At 44.7% G+C, this 22,319-nt stretch overlaps 1 protein-coding gene across 2 annotated transcripts in view; it reads right to left on the reverse strand.

The window, feature by feature from the left end:
- The window catches only part of GRAMD2A (GRAM domain containing 2A), a 47,031-nt gene that overhangs the window by 4,952 nt on the left and 19,760 nt on the right, over positions 1-22,319 (reverse strand). For both annotated transcript variants that reach the window (XM_063314173.1, XM_063314172.1), the window contains exons 2-7: positions 8,391-8,486; positions 7,206-7,266; positions 5,361-5,433; positions 4,979-5,082; positions 3,275-3,373; positions 1,468-1,539 (exon numbers count right to left, since the gene is read on the reverse strand). In XM_063314173.1, coding sequence (XP_063170243.1) covers positions 1,468-1,539; positions 3,275-3,373; positions 4,979-5,082; positions 5,361-5,433; positions 7,206-7,266; positions 8,391-8,455 — 474 coding nt within the window. In that variant the 5' untranslated portion in view covers positions 8,456-8,486. The remainder of the gene's footprint in view (positions 1-1,467; positions 1,540-3,274; positions 3,374-4,978; positions 5,083-5,360; positions 5,434-7,205; positions 7,267-8,390; positions 8,487-22,319) is intronic.

Raw genomic sequence — 22,319 nt, forward strand, 5'->3', positions numbered from 1 at the left:
TAAAAGGGTTGGGGTCCCCACCAAAAGTGAACTGAAGATGCTTCAGGAACTTCTGCTCAACAAACCCCTTTCTAGCTAAGTTCAACAGGCCAAACATCTTCAGACGCTTAGCCACATTGCCTTTTGGTCCTCCTGGAAGCAAAAAAGAGAGCCCTGGCAGAGGATTGGCTCCACATATCAAAGGCTCTGGGTTAATTCTCAGTCGTTCCACTGGAAAACGCAGACCATACTTCCAGTTAGCGGCTGGCTCTGTACTTGGCTGGATTTAGTCTACTTGCAAAGCCACAGTGCCCTTACTATGGTTTGTTGGACAAGCCACAACGGCCTGGTTCACACATCATGCAGAGCCATAAACCATGGTCTGCTAGCCACAGTGGAAGGGGCATATCTTGCAGCTGGTGTGTGTGGTAGTTCAGCTTATCAGCCTAAGGAGACATAGTTCAAGTCCATACTTAGACTCGGAAGCTCAAGAGGGTGACTTTGAACCAGTTGCTCCCTTTCAGATTGACTTCCTCTACTTGACAAGACTTCGGGGAAAACAGAGCACTAAGTATTCTGCTTTAGACTCCAGGAGGAAAGCTGGGGAATAAATCAAATGAGTGAATGAGTGAGTTCTATTAAGCCACAGTTAAACTAAACGCATTATGGATTAATGCAATATGCAAAGCTATCCTCTCTGGTATATATAACTTTGGCTTTAGCATAGCAAAACTGGCTAGTAGTCTTGCAGCCAACCTCCCCTCTTCTTCTTCTTTTTTTTTTTTTTTAAGAAACTTTATTAAATTTCAAAATGCAGGCAAAACATATAAAGATAGAAAGAGATTGAAAAAAGAAGAAATAAAAAAGAACAAACTTAAAAGTGCAGAAATAAAAAGAGTCACAGAAAAAAGAGTTACTTCTGACCATCTTCAGTACAAATAAAAACGTAGAACTATATTAACCTCTGACTCTATTTTTAACTAAGATACACATTATTTTTATATTCTGGTACAGTCCTAATTGTCAAATTCCAAAATCAAAACTTCATCTTTTTCAGTTTCAAGCAAAAAGTGTCCAAAAGTGGTTTCCAAGCAGGAACAAAGTTAGACAAATTATTTTCTTTAATCGAAGTAGTCAGTTTCACCATCTCTGCCAGTTCCATTAACTTCACCATCCATTCTTCCACAGTAGAAATTTGTAAGCCCTTCCGCCTTTGCGTATGCAAAACTCTTGCTGCTGTTATCATATTTTTTTAAAAAGCCCCAAATTTTCTTTCCAACTGTTTATCCATCAAGCCTAAAAGAAAAACTTCTGGCTTCAATTGTAAAAGAAAAACTTCTGGCTTCAATTGTACATTCGCCTTAAGAATCCTTTGAATTAAGGTACATATCTGATCCCAACCACCCCTCTTCTGACCTTTGGCTGAAACGGGCCAGAGGGCTCCCCCCAGGACACCCATCTCGGACCTTAGAGAGGAGAAGGGAGTACCTGCAGGTGGGTGCAGACACGCCGCAAGACGTCATAGACGCTGTCTCTGGAAATGAGGGACACAAAGATGTACTGCAAGGAAAAGGGAACACGAGATGTGTGAGTAGGGGAAGTCCAGGCCACCAAGTCTGGGGCAAGGGGCTTGGGAGAAGGGGCAGGCCAGGTGCTTCCTCTGCAGATGCAAGACCTGGTACTGGAAGACAGATGTTTGGGGGCCCGGCTTGAAAAAGCCTGTAATGGTACGTGGGAATGACCTTGGGAGTCGGGGGAAAGAGATGCTGCCTGGGGAACTACCAGATAAGAGGAGGGGAAGCCCACAGCTGCATAACAGGTGGAGAAAGAACTCAGAAAGGAGCCTCCCTAATTTTTCAGGCTGTAAAAGAGACAGCGGGAGATTTGTACTTTCAGACTTGCAAGATTCCCTTAATGTAGCAATAAAATAGAATTAGCTCATCTGGGCGTGCTTCCTGTCTGGTCTACCTGGGAAGGCTGACAAAACCTGATCAATCTCAAGAAGAGGTGGGACAGCGGAGCGTGGCCTACGCTGACCTTGTGGGGGCCTAATAATGCAAGTCAGGATTTGAGTCACAAGGGAAAGTTTCCCCAATTAGAAGCAATCGATGCATCCGGAAAGTCTTGTGGGTTTCATTTTTGGGAAGCCCATAAAAGGAACTTCATCTGTTCCAAATTTACTTGGCTGGAGCATCAAAAGCTGCTGCTGCTGCTCTCTTCCCTTCCCACTCTGGCCCTTTGAGAACATCAACCACCTGCAGCATTTTCACATCCTGCCCACAAGTGGCTGCACAATTTGACTGCAATTGCTTTGAACTGTAAGGCTCTGTGCAACTTGTTCCAGTGTTGAAGGTCAGAAGGGAGAGGTTCTAATGAAGGTTGATACTGTGATGAAGTCTGCAATCTGTCACTGAAAAAGCTATCAGTGTCCTGATATGGACTATTCTCTGCCAGCTTCTCAGACTGGTAGCATTTCTACCCCATCCCCTCTGCCTGGGGGGAATTCACTGCCAAAGAAGCTATCAGATTGCTAAAAATGTAAATTCAATGCTGAATTACCTTCTAAAATATGGAATCACATTTTATGAAGAACCCTGGCTCTGTTGAGCCTGGACTCTGGCTATGAGATTTATTCTATGTAGATGGAAAGAAAACAACACTGCAGATGTTAGCGGATTCAAAGGATGTGTTCTTTGTCAATTTTTGGAATTGTCATTATAGCATAGAAATGAGAAGTATGTTTCTGTATAGTATAGATTTAATAATCGGTTAAAGGACTGAGCTAGCTGTATCACAAAATGTTACTATGTTATTAATTATTATTACATATTAAACATTACATTAATAGTTCACAGATCTTTTTCTTTTCTTGTTACATTTTTAAAGTTTTGCCTCATTTGAATCACCACTATGGTTTTAAATTGCATTACCATAGTTTATTTTTATTTGTTAATCTCACCATAAGGTATAGTAAAAAAATAATAAGAAAAAGATTTCCCAAAAGTGCACAACAATAGGATGTAGAAAGTGCCAGCTGTATGAAGAACATAATAATAATAATAATAATAATAATAATAATCTGCCTGACTTCCAGCGTTTCCCACCTGCCTTAGATTACTTTAAAGTGGCTCTTCCTTCATTTAATCTAGAGATGCAATGGACTGCAACTCCCATCATCCCCAGCCACTCACGACTTATTAGGGGCAGAAACGCTTGAAGCTTTAATCTTAGCCTGGCAGAAAAATCAGCGCCCTGAGATTTGCCCAGAGCAAGAGCAACAGCCAGTGAAACTTACTTTTCTGCTGGCATTGGTGGTGATTGCTAGTCCATTTGGCAACAACCGGGCTGTTTTGTGCTTTTTTATTAGTTGGACAGAGACCACAGGAATAACAACCTGAAATGAAAAAGAGGTTGCAAAATGTTAATTTGTTAAAATTTATTTTAGCTGATCAACTGATTTATGGATTGATTTAGGAAATGTATACGGAGGATCATCTTACATACCCAACCCTGGGCGGCTAACAACAATCCACAAAAATGTATAATAAAACCAGCATCAACAAACTACAGAAACAGAATGCAAATAATCATGGTACCATCACAGCACCAATCGCACCTGTATTGGGCTCAGCGAACATCCTGGCCCAGCGCCTCAGGGAAGAGGCAGGTCTTCACAGCCTTCCAGAAGGCCAGGAGAGTCAGGGCCCTCTGGATCCCTGAGGAGAGGCTGCCTCATAGGGCAGGTGCCATGACAGAAAAGGCAAATCCTCTACTGAAGGATAGGGAAGCCCATTCCATTGAGGACCACATTCTTCTGCTGGGAGAGCATACCAGCAGTAAATGGGGTCAAAACCAACAAGGTAGACCACTGAGTTAGAACTTCCTTGCAACCATGTTGATTTCCTTCCACTGGTCCATGAGCAGCGTCCCAGCATAGGAGGCAATTTCCAATTCCACAGTTTCATCCTATCCTTGTCTTTAAAAACAATGTGGGAGAAACCCAGAAGTTGGCGTGTGACAAATGACCAGTCTCAGACCTCTCCCCAACTTATCTTCAGAGAAATGAGGTTTTGCAACTGGCCTTGCCTGTCATGGCAGCCAGGTTGGGAATAGGCAACCCTCACCCCCATAAAGGCAGCATTTTTTGAGAACACCCACTACATGCGCTCAAAATTCCAAAATGCACCAACTGTCCCAAAAACAGTTTTGAAAGAAAAGGAGGAAATCTTGTTCCCAGAAGATACATCAGGAGCCTTGGAAAAGTAGCAAGGACTCCTTTGCTTCTTCAAGCCATTGACAGAGTGTTTACAGCTTCCTTTCATCTGCTTTTATCACTCTTCTTTTTAGTCTATTAAAATTTAAACTCATTCTAACAGAACAGTTGCTACAGTCTTGCAGGACTGGGAATAAGCAATAAAAGTTAGGTGGGAAAATGTCTCAAAAGCAATTACATCCAAAGGTAAATAGAAGCAGGAGTGGAGCCTTTCTACACCATAAACTAAGAACTGCCCTGTTTTCTGTCTTTCTGCACATGAATTTGCAAAACAATACAGAAGGACAAACTTTTCCAAGCAAATCCTCCAAGCAAGAGGAAGGAAATGGATTTTTGCGGAGGACCACATTGCATCTAGAGAGCCAGCGTGGTGTCGTGGTTAAGGCACCAGGCTAGAAACCGGGAGACTGTGAATTCCAGTCCTGCCTTAGGCACAAAGCCAGCTGTGTGACCTTGGGCCAGTCCCTCTCTCTCAGCCCTAGGAAGGAGGCAATGGCAAACCACTTCTGAAAAACCTTGCCAAGAAAACTGCAGGGACTTGTCCAGGCAGTCTCTGAGAATCAGACACAATTGAACAGATTAAAAAAAAAACATTGCTTCTAGGGCATTCTTCGGAGGTGGGGGGACACACCATCAGTAAATAGAGTCAAAGCCAAGAGGCTGGTAAGCAAGCCCAAAGTGCCCCACCTCCCCGAGATGCCTCTTCCTTCTCCGTGTGACAATTACCTTGATATCCTTCCCAAAAAGGTTTGCGTAGAAACACAGCCAATTTGGAGAAATGTAGAGACGGCCTTGGATAAGAATGTCTCGCTGAAGGGCGCAGGAGCAGACTGGAAATAAAACAGACAGACTGCTGTAGCAAGGAATGCTTTTAACCTCAAAAGTGGCCATCAGTTAAGGAGGGAGTATATGGATGTCAAAGCAGACACAGGAGATTGCTGACAGCCTTACAAATAAAAAGGAACGGTAGACAAGGGAATGGAATTTTAATCCCAGCTTGTTTTCTCCTGAAGCTGTCCAGCAATTTTGGCAGGTACTAGGTGGGAAAGATGGGAACAGTGAACTCACAACGCCCCCGAGTTGCTTTTGACCGGCCTTTCCTCTTTACCTTTAAGCACGCTCTCTTCAGTGGGAATGTCCTTGAATAACTTGTGATATTGGGAGTTGTATTTATTTGGAGCCTAGAGAGAAAACAGACCCAAGCATCAAGGACATGCAGAAGACCGGCAAAATGCAGGGTTGGTGCAACCGGGTGGCCCCAGCCCTCTTGACCCCAGCCGTCTTCATTTTTAAAAAATAAAGGAAGGGAGCGTAGGCTACATTGCAACCAGATCAGAAAAAAGAGACAAGACAATATTGGGTTCACATGCCTCATTGTTCATTTAACCATTACTGAATGAGTAAACCAGAATTGGCTGAGTTCATACAACACACAAATCTGTAAACCAGTATTTCTCAACCTCAGCAACTTTCAGCTGCGGGGACTTCAACTCCCAGAATTCCCCAACCAGCTGAAAATCCCCACAGCTGAAAGTTGCTGAGGTCCAGAAATACTGCTGTAAACCATGGACTCACTGTGCTTGAATCATGCTTCTCCCTTGTTATATTTGCTACTGATCACTGTGAAGGTGAAAGGCCCCCTGTGCAAGCACCGAGTCATGTCTGACCCTTTGGAGGGACGCCACTGTTGTGACGTTTTCTTGGCAGACTATAGAGCGGGGTGGTTTGCCATTGCCTTCCCCAGTCGTCACCTTCCCCAGCAAGCTGGGTGCTCATTTTACCAACCTCGGGAGGATGGAAGGCTGAGTTGACCTGAACCGGCTACCCGAGAGAGAATCCAGCTTCCGCTGGGATTAAACTCAGGTCCTGGGGAGAGTTTTTGGCTGCAATACTGCCACCTACCACTCTGCGCCACACGAGGCTCAGAGTTTATATTTGCTCAGAGGTTATATTTGTTGCTGATCACGAGGGGGCACTATATGGCAGGTTTCATCCTTGTTTGGGATTCATCAGGCATGGGTGGTCTCCATATTATAATGCAACCAACTAAAGTATGAAGACTAGCTACACCTGACAAGTCCCAATACAAGGATGAAATCTGTCGCATAGTGTCTCCTAGTGGTCAGTAGTAAATATAACAACTTACAAGGAAAAACTATAAACTCCCTAGGGGAGGGGAATCTTGAGGCCTGGACAAGACTAACTGCTATAAGGCTCTCTGAGAATGTAAACCAGTGTTTTCCAACTCTGGCAACTTTAAGATGTGTCGTAAAGTTGCCAAGGTTGAAAAACCCTGGTGTGAATAAACAAGGAAAAAAAGATACCAATTGAAGAGAATCTCTGTAGCTCAGGGTTGAACGGTGGAGTCCTTGATGCTCTTTGAGCCTTGTTGTTTTCTTGCAGACATTTCACTGCCAGACTAGGCAACATCTTCAGTGCGAAGAGGGAGTGGGCCTTGCTCTCTGCTTATATACCGTGGTTTGTCCTGCTTGCAACAGAGAGCAAGGCCCACTCCCTTTTCGTACTGAAGATGTTGCCTAGTCTGGCAATGAAACGTCTGCAAGAAAACAACAAGGCTCAGAGAACACCAGGGACTCCACAAGAAAAAAAGGCTTATCTCAATAGCATCTATGCTTACCCCTTGCATGACATGACTTTTTTTTTACATGCTCAACCCCACAAAAAAGGTAGAAGCATCCCCAAAACATCAAATGCAGCAGATGCTACTAAGGTTCTTGCCCATGTCAAACCAACTGCAGAAGATGGAGTAGCAAGGTCAGGAAAAAGAGAGGGTGCATAGGGGAGTTACCTCAGGCTACCAGGGCAGGCAGCTTCTAAGGGAAAAAGAAGTTGAATCCCATCCCTCCCAACATGGCTATCAAGGAAAGTGGCCAATGGTTCCATCAAAATTATGCCCACTCTCCCTCCCTCCCTCCCTCCCTCCCTGACTTACTGTGACTTCTCGATGACATTTCTTGAGTTCCTCATTCTTTACAGCATTATTCAAATTCAGGCTACACCAGAGAGAGAGAAAGAGGGAGGGAGATTTCATTGCTGAACACCCTTTGTCTCTATTTATATACATCACTCTTCATAAATGAGACTCTCGCTCATGCTGATACCCATCAGCAGAAAGGTTTTTGAAAGGGATTATTCATGCTGCAAGCTCCCAGGTGGAGGAGGAAGATGTCTGATGAATTCTGCCCTTCGAGGCAAGAAAACAACACACACGTACCTGTGAAGTCACCAGACAGGGAGCCAAGATCAATATGGGAGTCTTTCCCACCGGCCCCTCCTTTTGTAAGATTTATTGCAGGCTGTCACTGCAATGGGGTTGGGGCGGGTGGTCAGCTTGGACCTCTTCCAGTAAAAGGTAGGTTATTGATTCATTATACCAGCATTTCTCAACCTTGGCCACTTGAAGATGTGTGGACTTCAACTCCCAGAATTCCCCAGCCAGCCCATGCTGGCTGGGGAATTCTGGGAGTTGAAGTCCACACATCTTCAAGTAGTCAGGGTTGAGAAACCCTGCATTATACAGAACACAGAAAGGAAGGTCTTCAGAGTTATGGGGGGAAATGCTCAACGGTTGGCATTTTTAATTTGGACAATCTACCACCTGCTTCTTATGTACTTGTGTCTCAGTGGGCAAGATCTTCCCTGAACTGCTGCAAGCCCCGCTAGGCTAACAGGGAACTCTGAAGGGGGAAAGAAGAGATTTCCAAGAAGGATTTCCCTTCCCAGTATGCTGAAATCGTGATCTTCCTAGATTCCCCCGTAGTTACGATTTATGCTGAGAAAACATCGGACATGCATACTGAAAAATCTATACACAGAAATGTGCCAGTTAAGCACACAAATATCAAACACACACACCACCTTAGCTCGTTTAGCACTGGGTTCAGTTTGGACTTTAATGCTGACTTACCAACAGCCAAAGATTTGATACCAAGCTGCTCAAAATTCCATTCTGCAGAGCCCCATTCTGTGTGTTGACTCAGGAGTAGGCCTTTCTGCTTTCCTTTTGCAAGTCTAGAAAAAGCAGCTAGTGGATGCACCTGAGATAAGGGCTGAACTTGTTCCAAGCATGGCCAAGCACCTGGAACATGCTCACCTGCCATTTGGAGGTCATGCTCACCTGCCATTTGGAGACTCCAAGCTCTTTTCCTTCTGCCATGCTTCCAGCTTGTCCAGGCTGTACATGGGCCCTGATTTTTCATGCGTTGATTTCGAGCTGCAGACAGATGGAGAAGGGAGAGACAACACATACCAAAAGAGAGGTGGGTTTCAGCACAGTCTTATTTAAGTTCCTCATCATCTTCTCTTTCATCGTTTCTTATTCAGAAATGTGCTCCTTGAGAGACATGTTTTTTGAGCAACTTAAGAGGGTTAAATATCTAGGGTGTTGCATAATTTTTGTAACAAAGACTGCAAATATTGGCTCAATATATTGAATACATACATGGCATAGTATGCTAGGTAGGGTGTTGTTTGGTTAACCAGAATCTCATTGTCTGAATAGGATTCAGACCAATGGGTCTTACACTGTTTGACTAAATTATCCCTTTTCCTGGTTTTGAATAATGTCATGATCCCCACAAAACAACAAAAGAAAACACCAGACTGTTGTTTTACAGAAGCATCTTGGCAGCAGCAGCCCCAAACTAATTTGGGCATATACTGTGAGTCAATCACAGTATATGCCCAAATTACCTCCTTGGGGTAATTACCCCCCGTTTGAGAACCACTGATTTAGATGAAGGAAAGATCATATTGTAGCTCCGTATTGCAGGATGATGATGGTTCTCAAGAGCACACAACCTTTCCCTCCTCAGTGTAGAGCTAAGGGACCATGTTGAAAAAGTGTTCCTTCTGTCTCCTAGAAGAACATCATGGCTGGGGGAAGACCAACTCGGCCCTAAAGATTAGCAAGAGAAATTGCTGGGATCTTCCTTCCTTCTTTCCAAGAAAGCACAATTTGAACTGAGACCAGCCTGGCCTCCTTTCTTCTACAGAGGAGGAGCTCTTCTTCAATGTTTATTTTGCTCTTCTCTTCTCTTCTCTTCCTCCTTTAATGCTATGACTCTTAAGATAGTGAGCTTACACACAGGGACAGTCATTTCTCTCCATTTCTATGCAGCAGTCTAAAAATGTTAGACCTTGCATGCATATCATCATCATCATCACCATCACCATCACCATCACCACCACCATCAACACTACCATCATCTCATCATGATAGCACTGTCCATAAGGACGTATACTTTCCACCAAATTACCATTCAGGCACTAAACACACACACACACACACCTCTACTACACGGTGAATTCCATAGTGGTACTTCCCTCCTCCTCCTCCTCCTCCTCCTCCTCCTCCTTAAAAGCTGTATTTCTCCAAGCCCACCAGGATAGCACTGTAGGACAGCTACAGCAGAAGGCTTGCTCTGAACCACAACACAGATGGAGCACATCACAAAAACAACATGGCTGAATAATCTGTTCTCCAGCAGGAAGCAAATAGGAGTAGGTCAGTAGTCTTGGTTGTAAACTGATTTGAACAAACAGTAAGAGATAAGATGATACGGAAGCTAGATGTGACTCTTGGTCATTGAACAACAGAGATAGTTACTATTGCTTAATGGCCCAACTTGCTTTATTTTTTTGGGGGGATACTCAGATATGAAGTTAAGAAAAACTTAACTCTTCACAACATGAAACCTGCAGGACTCCCAGCATAACATTGGTATTTAAAGTAGGTGTCAGCCAAACCCAAACCTTGAATTTGAGCAACCATTATTCAAAGGCTAAAGCATCTAATTTATGTCCTATCTGCAATCAAAGCAAGTACAGTAGTAAAAGTAATTCAGGAATATCTCATTGTATTGTATTATTGCCCTACCTCTCATTATGCATGTAACTGCTCTGTGGCTGCCAGCAATGGGAGCAAACTGTGAGAGATCCCAGGAAAATATTGATGTCTGAATGCGACCTCTCTCAGGTCTTGGTGGAAGTATTTCTCAGCACCTACTTAGAGGTATGGGGATGTTAGGACACAGAGGGTGGGAACATGCATTAGGGAAAGGACAACCTCCGAGGTACTTAGGGCTGGATCTTGTGGTCAAAATCCAGAGCCTATAGCTCAAGAGAAGATCCAACAAATGAAGGCAATGGGTCAACCCAGTTATGTTGGGGCCTACCAGGAACTGATGCTGTGTACTGAAACCTCTTTTCTTCTTGCTTCTTTAGAACATATTTTCTGGGTCGCTCATCTGTCTAGTTCCAAGTGTTTGCTTTATTATTTTTTCTTTGAAGATACCCAAAACACAGTGATGCTTGTCCCCAAGGCTGAGGAGGAGGAGACTCATAAGACAGGTCCAAGGTCTAAAGTTATGTAGCTGCGCCACTGATGCTAGACATATGAAAGATACAGTTTACCCTCCTGTTTTTTTGAGAGTTCATTTTAACCAATGTATAAATAAACCAAACTCTCTTGGGAAGGAAAAATTCCTACTGTGGGACAGTGCAGTCCCATTGGGGAGCCTAGAGCAATTTACTGATTCCCCCCCCCCAAAAGATGCAAATCTGGTTATAAAACACTAGGACTTTAAAACAACCCAGAAAAATCCAGCCGGCTCTTCCAATTTGTGACTCACACTTTGGCACTCAAGCAGATGCTAAGGGTAAAGTTTTGCATTTTGCATATTTAAACATTTTTATAGCTGGAATGCTTTTGTGTTTTAAGGAATGGATTCCGGCTTCAGAGGCATTACTACACAGCAGAGGAAAGGCGTTGGGAAAACAAAGAATTGTATTGCATTTTTAAGACCCACAGACTTCTGGAAGGACAAGGGAACAAGATGGAAAGCGATGGAAAGATGGTTGCCCTCAAGAGTTGCATGTCCATCTACTTCCAGCAGCCAAGAACTAAACCGGTCCTGGGAATTCAGGCTCCAATATCTAGCAAAACCAGAACAAGTTTCCAGAGTGCTCTGCAGATAAATCATTCCCTAACTGATTCAAGGAGACAAAATCACCCTAGCTTTAAAGGTCACAGGTGATTGACATGATTTACTACTTAGTACCATAATAATTGATGCCTATAAACACTCTCTTTTATTTAGGCCCCCCCTTTTCCCCCAAAAGTAGCATGTGAAGCAATGGGATATGGTTATCTTGCTTCCTGGTCTTAAGCAGAACTGCATCCTGTTGCTTCACATGCTAGGTTTGTGGCTGGTGCTCTCCATAGGACAGTGTTTCTCAACCTTAGGAGCACAGCTGGCTGGGGAATTCTGGGAGTTGAAGTCCACACATCTGAAAGTTGCCACGGTTGAGAAACACTGCCCTAAGTGAACATGGCATTGCTTAAGGCAGATAGGCCCTTACTGCAAAATATGCATGCATGATGAGCACAGGAGCTTTTTTTCATCTCCCATCAGAGGAATGTAATTACTTCCACCTTGCATTATTTTGCCAAATCAAATGTACATAAATAGTCTCTTTATCTGGACCCCACAGAAATCTCAGGTCACACAGACCATCGCATAACAACTGAAATAATTTGATTACTGTTTATATTACTACTGTTTATATATAAATCGTGTACTGATACATCAATTGTGTATGTATGCTTTATATGTTTTATACACACACACACACACACAATCATAAATACATGGTGCATTATCTCTTAAGCAGTATCGCGCCTTGTTTGCTTTCGGCTCAGAAGGAAGTATGAACTTACTGTCTGTTGCTTTGCAGCGATCAACAAACTAATATGTGTTTAGCATTGTGTGAAGCTGACCCCTGTGATTTCTTGGACAAAGCATTGCTAAATGTTCTGGCTTAGGGTCACAGGTAAACTCAGCCAAAGTTTAACAAGTCCTGCACAATTCCAAGGACTGAGTTATAAGCTGTAAATACCTCCCTGAACAGTAAGAGATGCCCCTTTGTAGAGATTTATGCATAAAAGGGACTGTTGCCTTACATTCTATAAATGCCTTCTAGGAATTTGATTCGGAATATTATAGTTTTTATTCTACTCTATCACCATTTTAAAGTATTACATTATCTAGGTTAAAAGACTTTACATTTTAATATTTGTAATTTATTAGTTTCAGCTTTAAACAATAATGTTGTTTTAAAATGTTATTATATATTATTGTTAGCTGTAACATATTTGAAATGGTCCAGAGACTTATCTGATATATTGGCTTGCCTGCTGTGTTCTATATGACTTTGCCCCCACCTTCTTGATAATTTTCTCCCTCTCCATTACTTACGTTTCAAAAGTAATATATATTTTAATTCTTAATTTTCCCCCTTTTTATTATTGTCTTATAAATCTTGTATTGTTTCAGTACAATGATGTTTATATGATATAACTAGAGATTATTAACATTATATTATTTAGATAACTTAAAACAGTGTTTTTCAAACTTGGCACCTTTAAGATGTACGGAGACTCTGGGAGTTGAAATCCACACATCTTAAAGTTGCCAAGTTTGGAAAACACTGGCTTAAAATATTGCAAATAGAGAAAAGAAAGAAAAAATCCTGTCAGTATTAATTACAATTTAGGATGTCAATATTAGAAACATTTTTCATCCAGTTAATTTATAACATTAAAAAAAAATCCTGCTGCAACTCACATCAAAGTATTGATAATATAATAACAGTTTACTATTGCGTGCGGCTAAATGAAGCAGTCAGCCCATCCAAAGCTTCCACCATAATTTTTTTCGCACGCAAGGTTGATGCTGGATGCAAGCGAAGTTGAAACCTGCCAACGTGGGGTTTCTACTTGTGTCAGAAAGATATAACTGCTGCAAGCTCGGGACCCAGTCACATATCATAGGATTTGTGTTTGGTATACTCGCCTCCAATTTCTGACCGTATAATAAACACAAACTTGGAAAAGCGTATCTTCCTGGCACATGCAGAGTGTCAAGGACGGCCTGCAACTCCCTGAAAAATCTTTTGCAAACAGCTTCCACTAAGCAAATAAGCTATTTCAGCCTCATTCTTGGCCTCTGGCCTGGTCACCTTATCTGCACAGATAGTTGGCTTATCAGATACCACTCGGCAGGTGGCTTTTGGAAAACCCAAAGTAAACAGCCGTTGGGCTGAAGGTTATCCTGCATAGCCAAAGAGGTGCAATTCAGAGGCTCAAAGGGAGCGAGAAATTGCCCCAAATAGACAAGCCATTCCAGATAGAGAAAGAAGGACAGCCAACACAGGAAAACTAATAGCTGGGCTGGCATAGGAGGGGGAAGGACAGTAGAAGGAGAGATCTGCTGGGCATCAAATGGATCAAGCAGCACTTGTAGAATTGGAAAAATGCTTAAGATTTAGGAAGCTCCCCCATTTTCCTCTCCCAACCAAAGCCTTCCAGGTCATCTCGCTAGGAGCCAAAAATGACTTGATGGCACACACAGGTAGTCCTCACTTAACAGTCGTTCATTGAGCGACCATCCGGAGTCATGACCACGCTGAAAAAAATGACTTCTGACTGTTCCTCACACTTCAGTCGTCTGTTGCAGCATCCACATGGTCATGGGATCGTGATCGGGGCACTTGGCAATCATTGCACATTTATGACAGTCGCAGCATCCCATGGTCATGGAATCACCATTTTTGACCTTCCCAGCCGGCTTCCGATAAGCAAAATCAATAGGGAACTGCATGATTTGCTTACTGCCCATGTGGTTTGCTTAATGACCATGTGATTTGCTTAATGAAGGTCTCAAAAATGGTCATAAAATCGGGTCCAGAATCGCTTAATGGCCGTATTGCTTACCAACCTAAATTCTGGTCCCAATTGTTAAGCGAGAACAACCTGTAATCAATTCATCAATCATTGCAAAGGTCATTTGAGGCAGTAATAGCCTCAGCAGCCCCTCAGGTTAGCCAGAACAAATGTGATCAGTCACTCATACATGGTGCTCTCTAAAAGGGTTGAGACTGCAAAATGTCCACAATATGGTGGGGGGGGGAGCCCATCCCTTGCTCTCCCTGCCTTTTTGTTCAAGGTCAGCCCATGATCCTCCAAAAGGGTTCAGGGAAACTAGAACCAGTTTAGAGAAGGGCAATGAGGATGCGTATGGGACGAGAATCTGGATTCTGTGAAGAGGGATTGAAGGATTTGGGTATGTTGAGCCTTGAGAAAAGGCAACAAAGATAGGACTCTTTGAATACCTGAAAGGACAGGACACAGAAGAAAGTCAAGATTGGGTTTCTATCACGCCAGAGTTCAAGTCAAGGAATAATGGTTTTAACAGGAAGGCAATTTCTGATTGAATGTTAGGAAAAACTGCTGTTGATAAGAGCAGTTTGACAGTGGAGCTAATGACCCAGAGAGGTGGAGGTGCCCTCCCTCTGAAGGTGTTTAAGTGGTGACTGGACAGGTGTCTTGTCCTCTTGGGCTGGCAGTAAGACATTCTCCTCCACAGCAGCTAGAACAGCATTTCTCAACCTGGGCAACTTTAAGATGCTGGCTGGGGAATTCTGGGAGTCAAAGTCCATGCATCTTAAAGTTGCCCAGGTTGAGAAACACTGACCTAGAAGCAACAGGTTGCAGACAACCCAGTTCTCACTTCCAACAGCTTGCTGCCATCTCTTGTTGTACCTCCCCATTGCAAAACCTAGATCCATCTAAGCAACAGGCAAGAGACACTTAGCCACCCAGGCTGAGGAACAGGGATCTGCAAGCCATTATCTCATCCCTGTCCCGCAGAGCTCCATAACCAACTGCTGATGGCTTTTCTGGGGTTGAGCATACAACCGTCTGAATCTGAAGCAGCCACCACTTTTGGCGAATGTTTGTCAGAGGCTGATTCCAATTTCTGCTCAGGTTAACCAGAAACAGTCATCATTCCAAGTTTGGAAGACACATTTAACCACTCAGGGAAGCCACTGCTTCTGACACCAGAGCCACAAGGCACAGGGCAGCCTGCTTGAATTAGTGCACATGAAAAACCATTCCTGGATGCTAAGAGATGGCTCTTCTATCTGGATGCACGTGGAGAGCGAAAGATCAAAAACTCTGCATCCAAAATCCATGGAGCGGGAATCATGCTGCTGTGTTCACACTGATTTCCCACTCTGGCAACTTGTTTTTAAATATTAGATCAGACACAAACTGCTGTCTGCTGCCTCTCTCTCTGCTTCACACTCCTATCCTCAAGTCAAAAATAGAAGTCCCAGGAGATGGGGAATTCAGGGCCAGCAAACCAAAAAAGGGAGGTGCTTGGAGGGATAAAACCACCAGAGTCCCATAAACAACAAGTACGCTTCAGTTTATGTTGCTGCCCGGATGTGTGGAAAGAACATTATCCATCTTATCCTGCTCCTGCCCTTCTCCAACCTGGACACCAACTCCCATCATCCACAGCTACAGCATGGCAAAAGACTGAGAAAGGCTGACTTAGAGTTCATCACATTGTGGTTTGTCTGGCTTAGTACCGTGGGTCATTTCTTTTCTTGCAAGTTTTCCCTAAGTGGAATGTGAGAACTGGCAGTTTTGAAAGATTCTGATGTGTGTAGCATTGATTGATTGATTGATTGATTATGTGCCATCAAGTTGTTTTCCACTCCTAGCAACCACATAGACAGATAGATTTTCTCCATGAATAGCACCTTTACTCCATGAGGAACACTTGGCAGAGAGCCATTTGGGTGCACTGGTTAAGGCAACAGGCTAGAGACTGGGAGACCGTGAGTTCTAGCCCTACCTTAGGCACGAGGCCAGCTGGGTGACCTTGGGCCAGTCACTCTCTCTCAGCCCTGGAAGGAGGCAATGGCAAACCACTTTCAAAATCTTGCCAAGAAAACTGCAGAGACTTGTCTAAGCAGTCGCCACAAGTCAAGACTGACTTGAAAGCATCAGTCAATCGATCACCTTTTGCAAAGACATAAACAGCTAGCAGATATTTTTCTTTAGGTTAGGTTAGGACCTAAAAGCCAGGGCTGACAGACAGGGCCACAACTAGGGGGGGAAAGCGGGGCATCTGCCCTGGGCGCCGCACTGGGGAGGTGCCAAAATGGGCACGGAATCCATGTTTGCCCCGGGGGACAGAGACCCTAGCTGTGGGCCTGCTAACAGAAGCTGTGAACATCTATAAAACGTAAGAATATCTTGCAAAGGAATTCCAAGTAAGAGATAAAATTGCCCTTTCCAAGATCTCAGGGCTAAACAGCTTCTCCGCTGGCAAAACAACGCCGGAGAAATCCGGAGTCTCCACCGGCAACCAAAAATAAACCAGTTTACAAACTGTGTTCCTATCTCTGCCCCATTTTAAGTCCCTTATCTAGGGGATGCAAGCTTCTGGAAACTGCCCCAGTGCACGCATGGGAATATCTTGTAAATGAGTTCAAGATAAGAGATAAGGTTGCAAACTTTTTTCTTTCTCTGACTTCTTCTCTTCAAAATCTCACCGATGAATCACCTTCCGGGGAAAACAGCAACTGGAAAAGTTTATGCAGGGGTCCCCTAGATCTCACTGCATTTACACTTTCGCCTCCATTTTCAGCCCAGTGATTGGAGGAATTGGCTAATAACCTAACTTCCTGATTTACATATAAAAGAAGTGATTAGGACAACATTTTAAAGCAGAATATGGCAACAATTAATCGAAGCCAGGGCAGCTGATAAAATCTTCACGATAAGGAGAATCAAGGGCAGGCCAATGAATAGACAAGCTGAGTCAGACCAAAAGCCCAGTGAAGCCAAACACACACACACACACACACACACACACACAGCAACTGCAAACTGTTTCCATTCCCCAATGCTGCAGTGCAATTTATACACCATTCAAAAGAGACAATAAAAAAGCTAAGAAGGAAGCAAAAAGACACCCTCTGCAGCAGCCTACACCCAGATAAGCAGGGATTAACACCAGACAAACAGTCAAGCAGAAAACCACACCCTGATCAAGGAACTACCAAGGAGAAAACCAGACCCCCACCAACACGGGCAGGGCAAGCGACTGTAAATAGACAGGGAGCCAACCCCACCCTCCCTCGCACTGATGGTGTTACTGAGGGCCTGGGTAGTCATACGAAAATTATTGTTTAATGCTTGCCTGCTAGCAGACAATATTAGATGCTTGTGGTTAAGTTTCAAGAGGATCTGGGTTGAACAGGTGGCTGGCAGCAGGTGGAAGAGTCTGCTGCACTTGGAAAAAGGGAAGATTGGTTTGGAGGTATTCAGAAACCCCAGAATGACCTAGTTACGAGACCACCAGCTGACCCACTTGTAACCTAAGGGCTAATTAGCATAACAAAATGCACACCCCTAAGGTGGGGGGTCCTCGAAAACCCAGAACATGCTAAGGGATATTATGGGATACTATGTAGTATGTAAGGCTACCACGCAAGTGTAAAAGAATCAGCCAATATAGGGATTTTGTTGCCTTTATTTCCTTGCTAGAAAATGTATAAAAGAGAAGTCAGGTGTGGCGTTCGGGGCTCTTACACTTAGGCAGGAGACCTTTCTTCTTGCTGTGCACAGAAATAAATGAGAACAAAAGACCTTCCCGCCTTGGTGTGGTTTATTGGGTAACAACTCATGCCAAGTCATGGGCCTCTTGGCCAACATTACCTAGTTGGGTCATGAAACGTCTGCAAGCCAACAACCAAGCTCAGAGAGGACCAAGGACACCACAGCTCAACCCTGAGCTATGGAGATTCTCCTCTATATGAGCCAGACACAAGGCTGGAATTCCAGGGCTGGCCCGAGTTTGGAACTCTCTGTGATGGGAAATCCCTTTGCTCAAATGAAGCAGGAATGTGGGAGAAGACTGTTTAGCTGGATTCCTTCATCCACGTCTCCCAGCAGGGCTATTACTGGCAACTGCCCCGCAGAAAGGACTCCAGAAGCTTGGTTTTTTTAATACTGCATTTTTATTTGCAATTGTTCATACAGCATTGCAGTGTTTCTCAACCTCTGCAACTTTAAGATGGGTGGGCTTCATCTCCCAGAATTCCCCAGCCAGCATGTATCACTTACAAGCTGCTTTGGGAAGATCTGTTTCCCTGTAAAGAGGAAAAGAAATAATTGCAGTACAAAATAATGCACGTGCTTCAGAAGGACCCAAAAGGAAGCTTCTTCAGTAGACTTCCTGGATTAAGCAGGATCTTATGGGAGTTCCTTTCCATTTTGAGAAACAGCCATTTGATTTGCACATGGAAATAGGTCGGCAACACAGGCAACTGAAAGAGTTTTGCTCTCTAGGCTGCGGGTCAAATCTTTAAAAATTTCTGTCCTTTTATTGGTGGGTTTTGAAAAGATCTGCATGCAAGGCGCATGCACACGCACACACACACTTGGGTGCCAGTATATATCAGTAGCCTCAAGGATTTTCCACTGACGCAAACAGGAAATCTGTCATGTTCACATTCTAATGTCTGGTTAACATTGTAACGTTTCACATGTCATTCTCTGTTCCGTATCCCTTCACCCGGGGTTTTTCCATTCTGTTGCCCTCCCTTGTTTTGAGGGCTTGGAATGCATGTTTGGGTTTGCGCTCCTGTTCAAGGTTACTTTCCCAGGCGCATCTAACGGCATTCAGCACCTGGGAGGGGGAGCGTCCTGACGGGCGATCGGGCGGGACCTGCCCACAAGCAAGGCTTTTAAGTTTGTATTTGGCGCGCTTTTGCTCATTCTCAGCTTTCTCTGTATTTGCATACTATTCCTTTAATAAATCAGTTATCTTTAAGCCCGAGCTTGTGAGACTGAGTATTTGGGTTTAGGCAATCGTTACATAAAGCTGAGAATCATTTTTTCCATTTTCCGCTGGCCCCATCCAATCCTTGGATAAGAGGGAACGCTAGCGATGACAGAACCTCAACTTCGCGTAAGTGAGGGAGGCGAAGAAGAGCGGGAGGTGGTCAAAAGCCGGCCAGCGCTAACCTCGAGAGCGCAAAGAGCAGCACGTCGGGAGTTGCGAGATACCCAATTGGACGAGCTGTTGACATCCATACAGGAGAGTCTCAGGAGTGAACAGAGATCTGTTATGGAAAGAACCACGGGGAGGGGGTCTCCCCAATTGGCCTGGGAGCACGAAGTCCCTCTGTCACCGAAGGTGGTGATAACCAACCAACCCCCGGAGGAGCCGGTCACTCCGGCCCGTATGAGGGCATTGGAAGATAAAATGGATTTAATAGTAACGATCCTCAAGGATCTACCCAGAGAGGATCAGCCCAGAGAGGCAGAGCCCACCCCGGAGGATTGGGAGGAAGAGCCGTCACAGTACCCCAGGCACAGCACCCTGTCGACCCGGGGGAGAAGTAAGACTCGATCAGCCCATCAAAGGGGAGAGCGAGAGGCAAGACCTCCTAGGGATCGACCACTTGTGGGGGCTCGGCGTACGCTGTCATTCGCGGCACCGCCACAGCCAGCTGAGCCGGCAAGAACCTTCCCACCATTTGGAGTGAAGTTTGATGGGGATCCCGCAACGCTCTCCTTCTTTATTACGAATGCCAAGCATTATATGGAAGATTGGGGTCGGAACTTTCGGTCTGAACACGGCAAGGTCAATTTCATTGCCAACAAGCTGAGAGGAAGGGCAGCGGATTGGTATGTGCAACTATGCCAAGCTGAGGCAACTGAGTTAGAGGACTTCGATGAATTTTTGTGGGCACTTAAAGAGCATTTCGAAGACCCCCTAGCTCAAGAAACGGCTAAAAATGACCTGCGGAAACTTTATCAAGGGTCCCTCTCAGTTGCCAAATATGCGTTGGAGTTTAAAGCCTTGGCAGGAAAAGTGGAAGACTGGTCTGAGCCAACAATCATCGAATTGTTCAAGCAGGGGCTTGAACCCGAAATCCTTCGATGGGCTCTGGGCAGAGATGATCCCAAAACGCTATATGGGTGGATTCAGTTGGCGGGAAGCGCAGAAAATGCCCTACGAACCTATGCCCATACCAAAGAGCTTAGACAAACACGTCTCGCTAGAGGAGCGCGCGCATCTGGACTTGCCAGCCGCCCCAAACCGAAAACCTGGGAAGAAGAGAGGGAGCAACGGTTCTCCAAGGGTCAGTGCCTCCGATGTGGAAAAGAAGGGCATCGAGCCACGTCGTGCCCGAGACGCCGTCCAGAGGAACGACAGACGAAACCCGCGATAAAGACGCCTGCTCCTGCTCCACCGCGAAAACTGAAGGCAGCCCTCGCGGAACTGGACCCCCCCGACCTACCCTTCGGAGAAGAGGAGGAAGAGTTGCAATTCGAGCAGCCGGCGGGAAAAGCCTACCACCTGCCCTGAAGGGCGCCCTAGGGCAGGTGGAAGAAACCGGGCGTAACCATGATTCGGTGAGTGGAAACTTTCCCACACTGACTGTTAAACTTAAGCTGGGCTCACAAACCAAAACGGTGGAAGTGTGGGCCATGCTAGACTCGGGTTGCTCCCGTTCTCTAATGCACCCTGATGTCGTAGCGGCTCTAGAACTGCCCACGTTCCCTTTGCCAAGACCCATGATTTTCACCCAGTTGGATGGAACTATGGCGGGAGGGAAAGCAGTTAATCTTTCCACGGGACTGGTCGCCTTGCAGATGGGCTCCCATCAGGAAAAGCTGCCATTTGTGGTAGCTCCAGTGGGGGGTCCTCTGGTAATTTTGGGGATGCCTTGGTTTGTGCAACAAAACCCTTTCATCAACTGGCTGCATAGAACTGTGACGTTTGCGGATGGATTTTACAAAGTACCCGAAAAGGACCTATTGGAGGACATGGAGGGTGGAGGGGTAGCGTATACCACTGTACAAACGCTTCAACCTCTTGAGGGGCTACCCAATCAGTACCAAGATTTTGCTGAAGTATTTGGGGAAAAGGAAGCAGATCGCTTGCCACCCCACCGAAAAACGGACTGTGCCATTGAGTTTTTACCAAATGTAAAATTGCCTCACCCAAAAATATACCCCATGTCTCCCAAAGAGCTTACCACGCTAAGGGAGTTCATTGACAAAAATCTGGCTAGGGGTTTCATTGAGCCTGCTAATTCCCCGGTAGGAGCTCCTGTCCTATTCAGGCCAAAAAAGGATGGGTCATTAAGGCTTTGTACCGATTTCCGCGGGCTCAATGCGGTCTCAATATTAAATAAATATCCTTTGCCCCTGATCAAAGATATGTTATCACATCTGGCCAGAGGTAAAATTTTCTCAAAACTGGATTTGAGAGAAGCTTACTTTCGCATTCGCATAAGAGAGGGGGATGAGTGGAAAACAGCGTTCAACTGTCCTCTTGGGGCTTTCCAATATAAAGTTTTACCATTCGGTTTATCTGGGGCACCCGGGGTTTTTATGCAGTTAATCAATGAGGTCTTGCATGACCACCTATTTAAGGGGGTACTAGTATATTTGGATGATGTATTGATTTATACTGAAACCATGTCAGAACATATCCACTTGGTGCGTCAGGTACTGGCTAAATTGGAAAAAGCAGAGTTGTACGCAAAACTGTCAAAATGTGCGTTTCATCAATCGCAAATTGATTACCTAGGCTACCGAATTTCAGCTCAGGGCATTGAAATGGACCCTGCAAAAGTAGAAGCTATTGTAGCATGGGAGCCTCCCCGTACCAGGAGACAATTACAAAGTTTCCTTGGATTCTCTAATTTCTATCGGGCATTCGCCCAAAATTTTGCAGAAATCGCCCTCCCCCTTACTGAACTGTTAAAAACTAAAGGACAGGGGGATACGCGACGTTCGAAGAACCCAGGCGCGCTCCTTAAATGGACTCCAGCCTGTCAGCAAGCGTTCCAAACGCTCAAACAACTTTTTACCACCGAACCAATCTTACAGCATCTAAACCCCTCTCAACCCTTCGTTGTACAAGTCGATGCTTCGGATTTTTCCATAGGAGCAATTTTGTTACAATCTGACCAATCTGGCGCTTTAAAACCCTGTGCCTACCTCTCTCGCAAATTCACTGAAACAGAGAGACGTTGGCACGTTTGGGAAAAGGAGGCTTTTGCTGTAAAAACGGCTTTAGAGACGTGGCGACACCTATTGGAAGGTACTTCCAACCCTTTTGAAGTCTGGACTGACCATAAAAACCTGGAAGCTCTAAGCACC

The sequence above is a fragment of the Candoia aspera genome, chromosome 13 (assembly GCF_035149785.1).
Source record: "Candoia aspera isolate rCanAsp1 chromosome 13, rCanAsp1.hap2, whole genome shotgun sequence".
Classification (NCBI taxonomy): Eukaryota; Metazoa; Chordata; class Lepidosauria; order Squamata; family Boidae; genus Candoia; species Candoia aspera.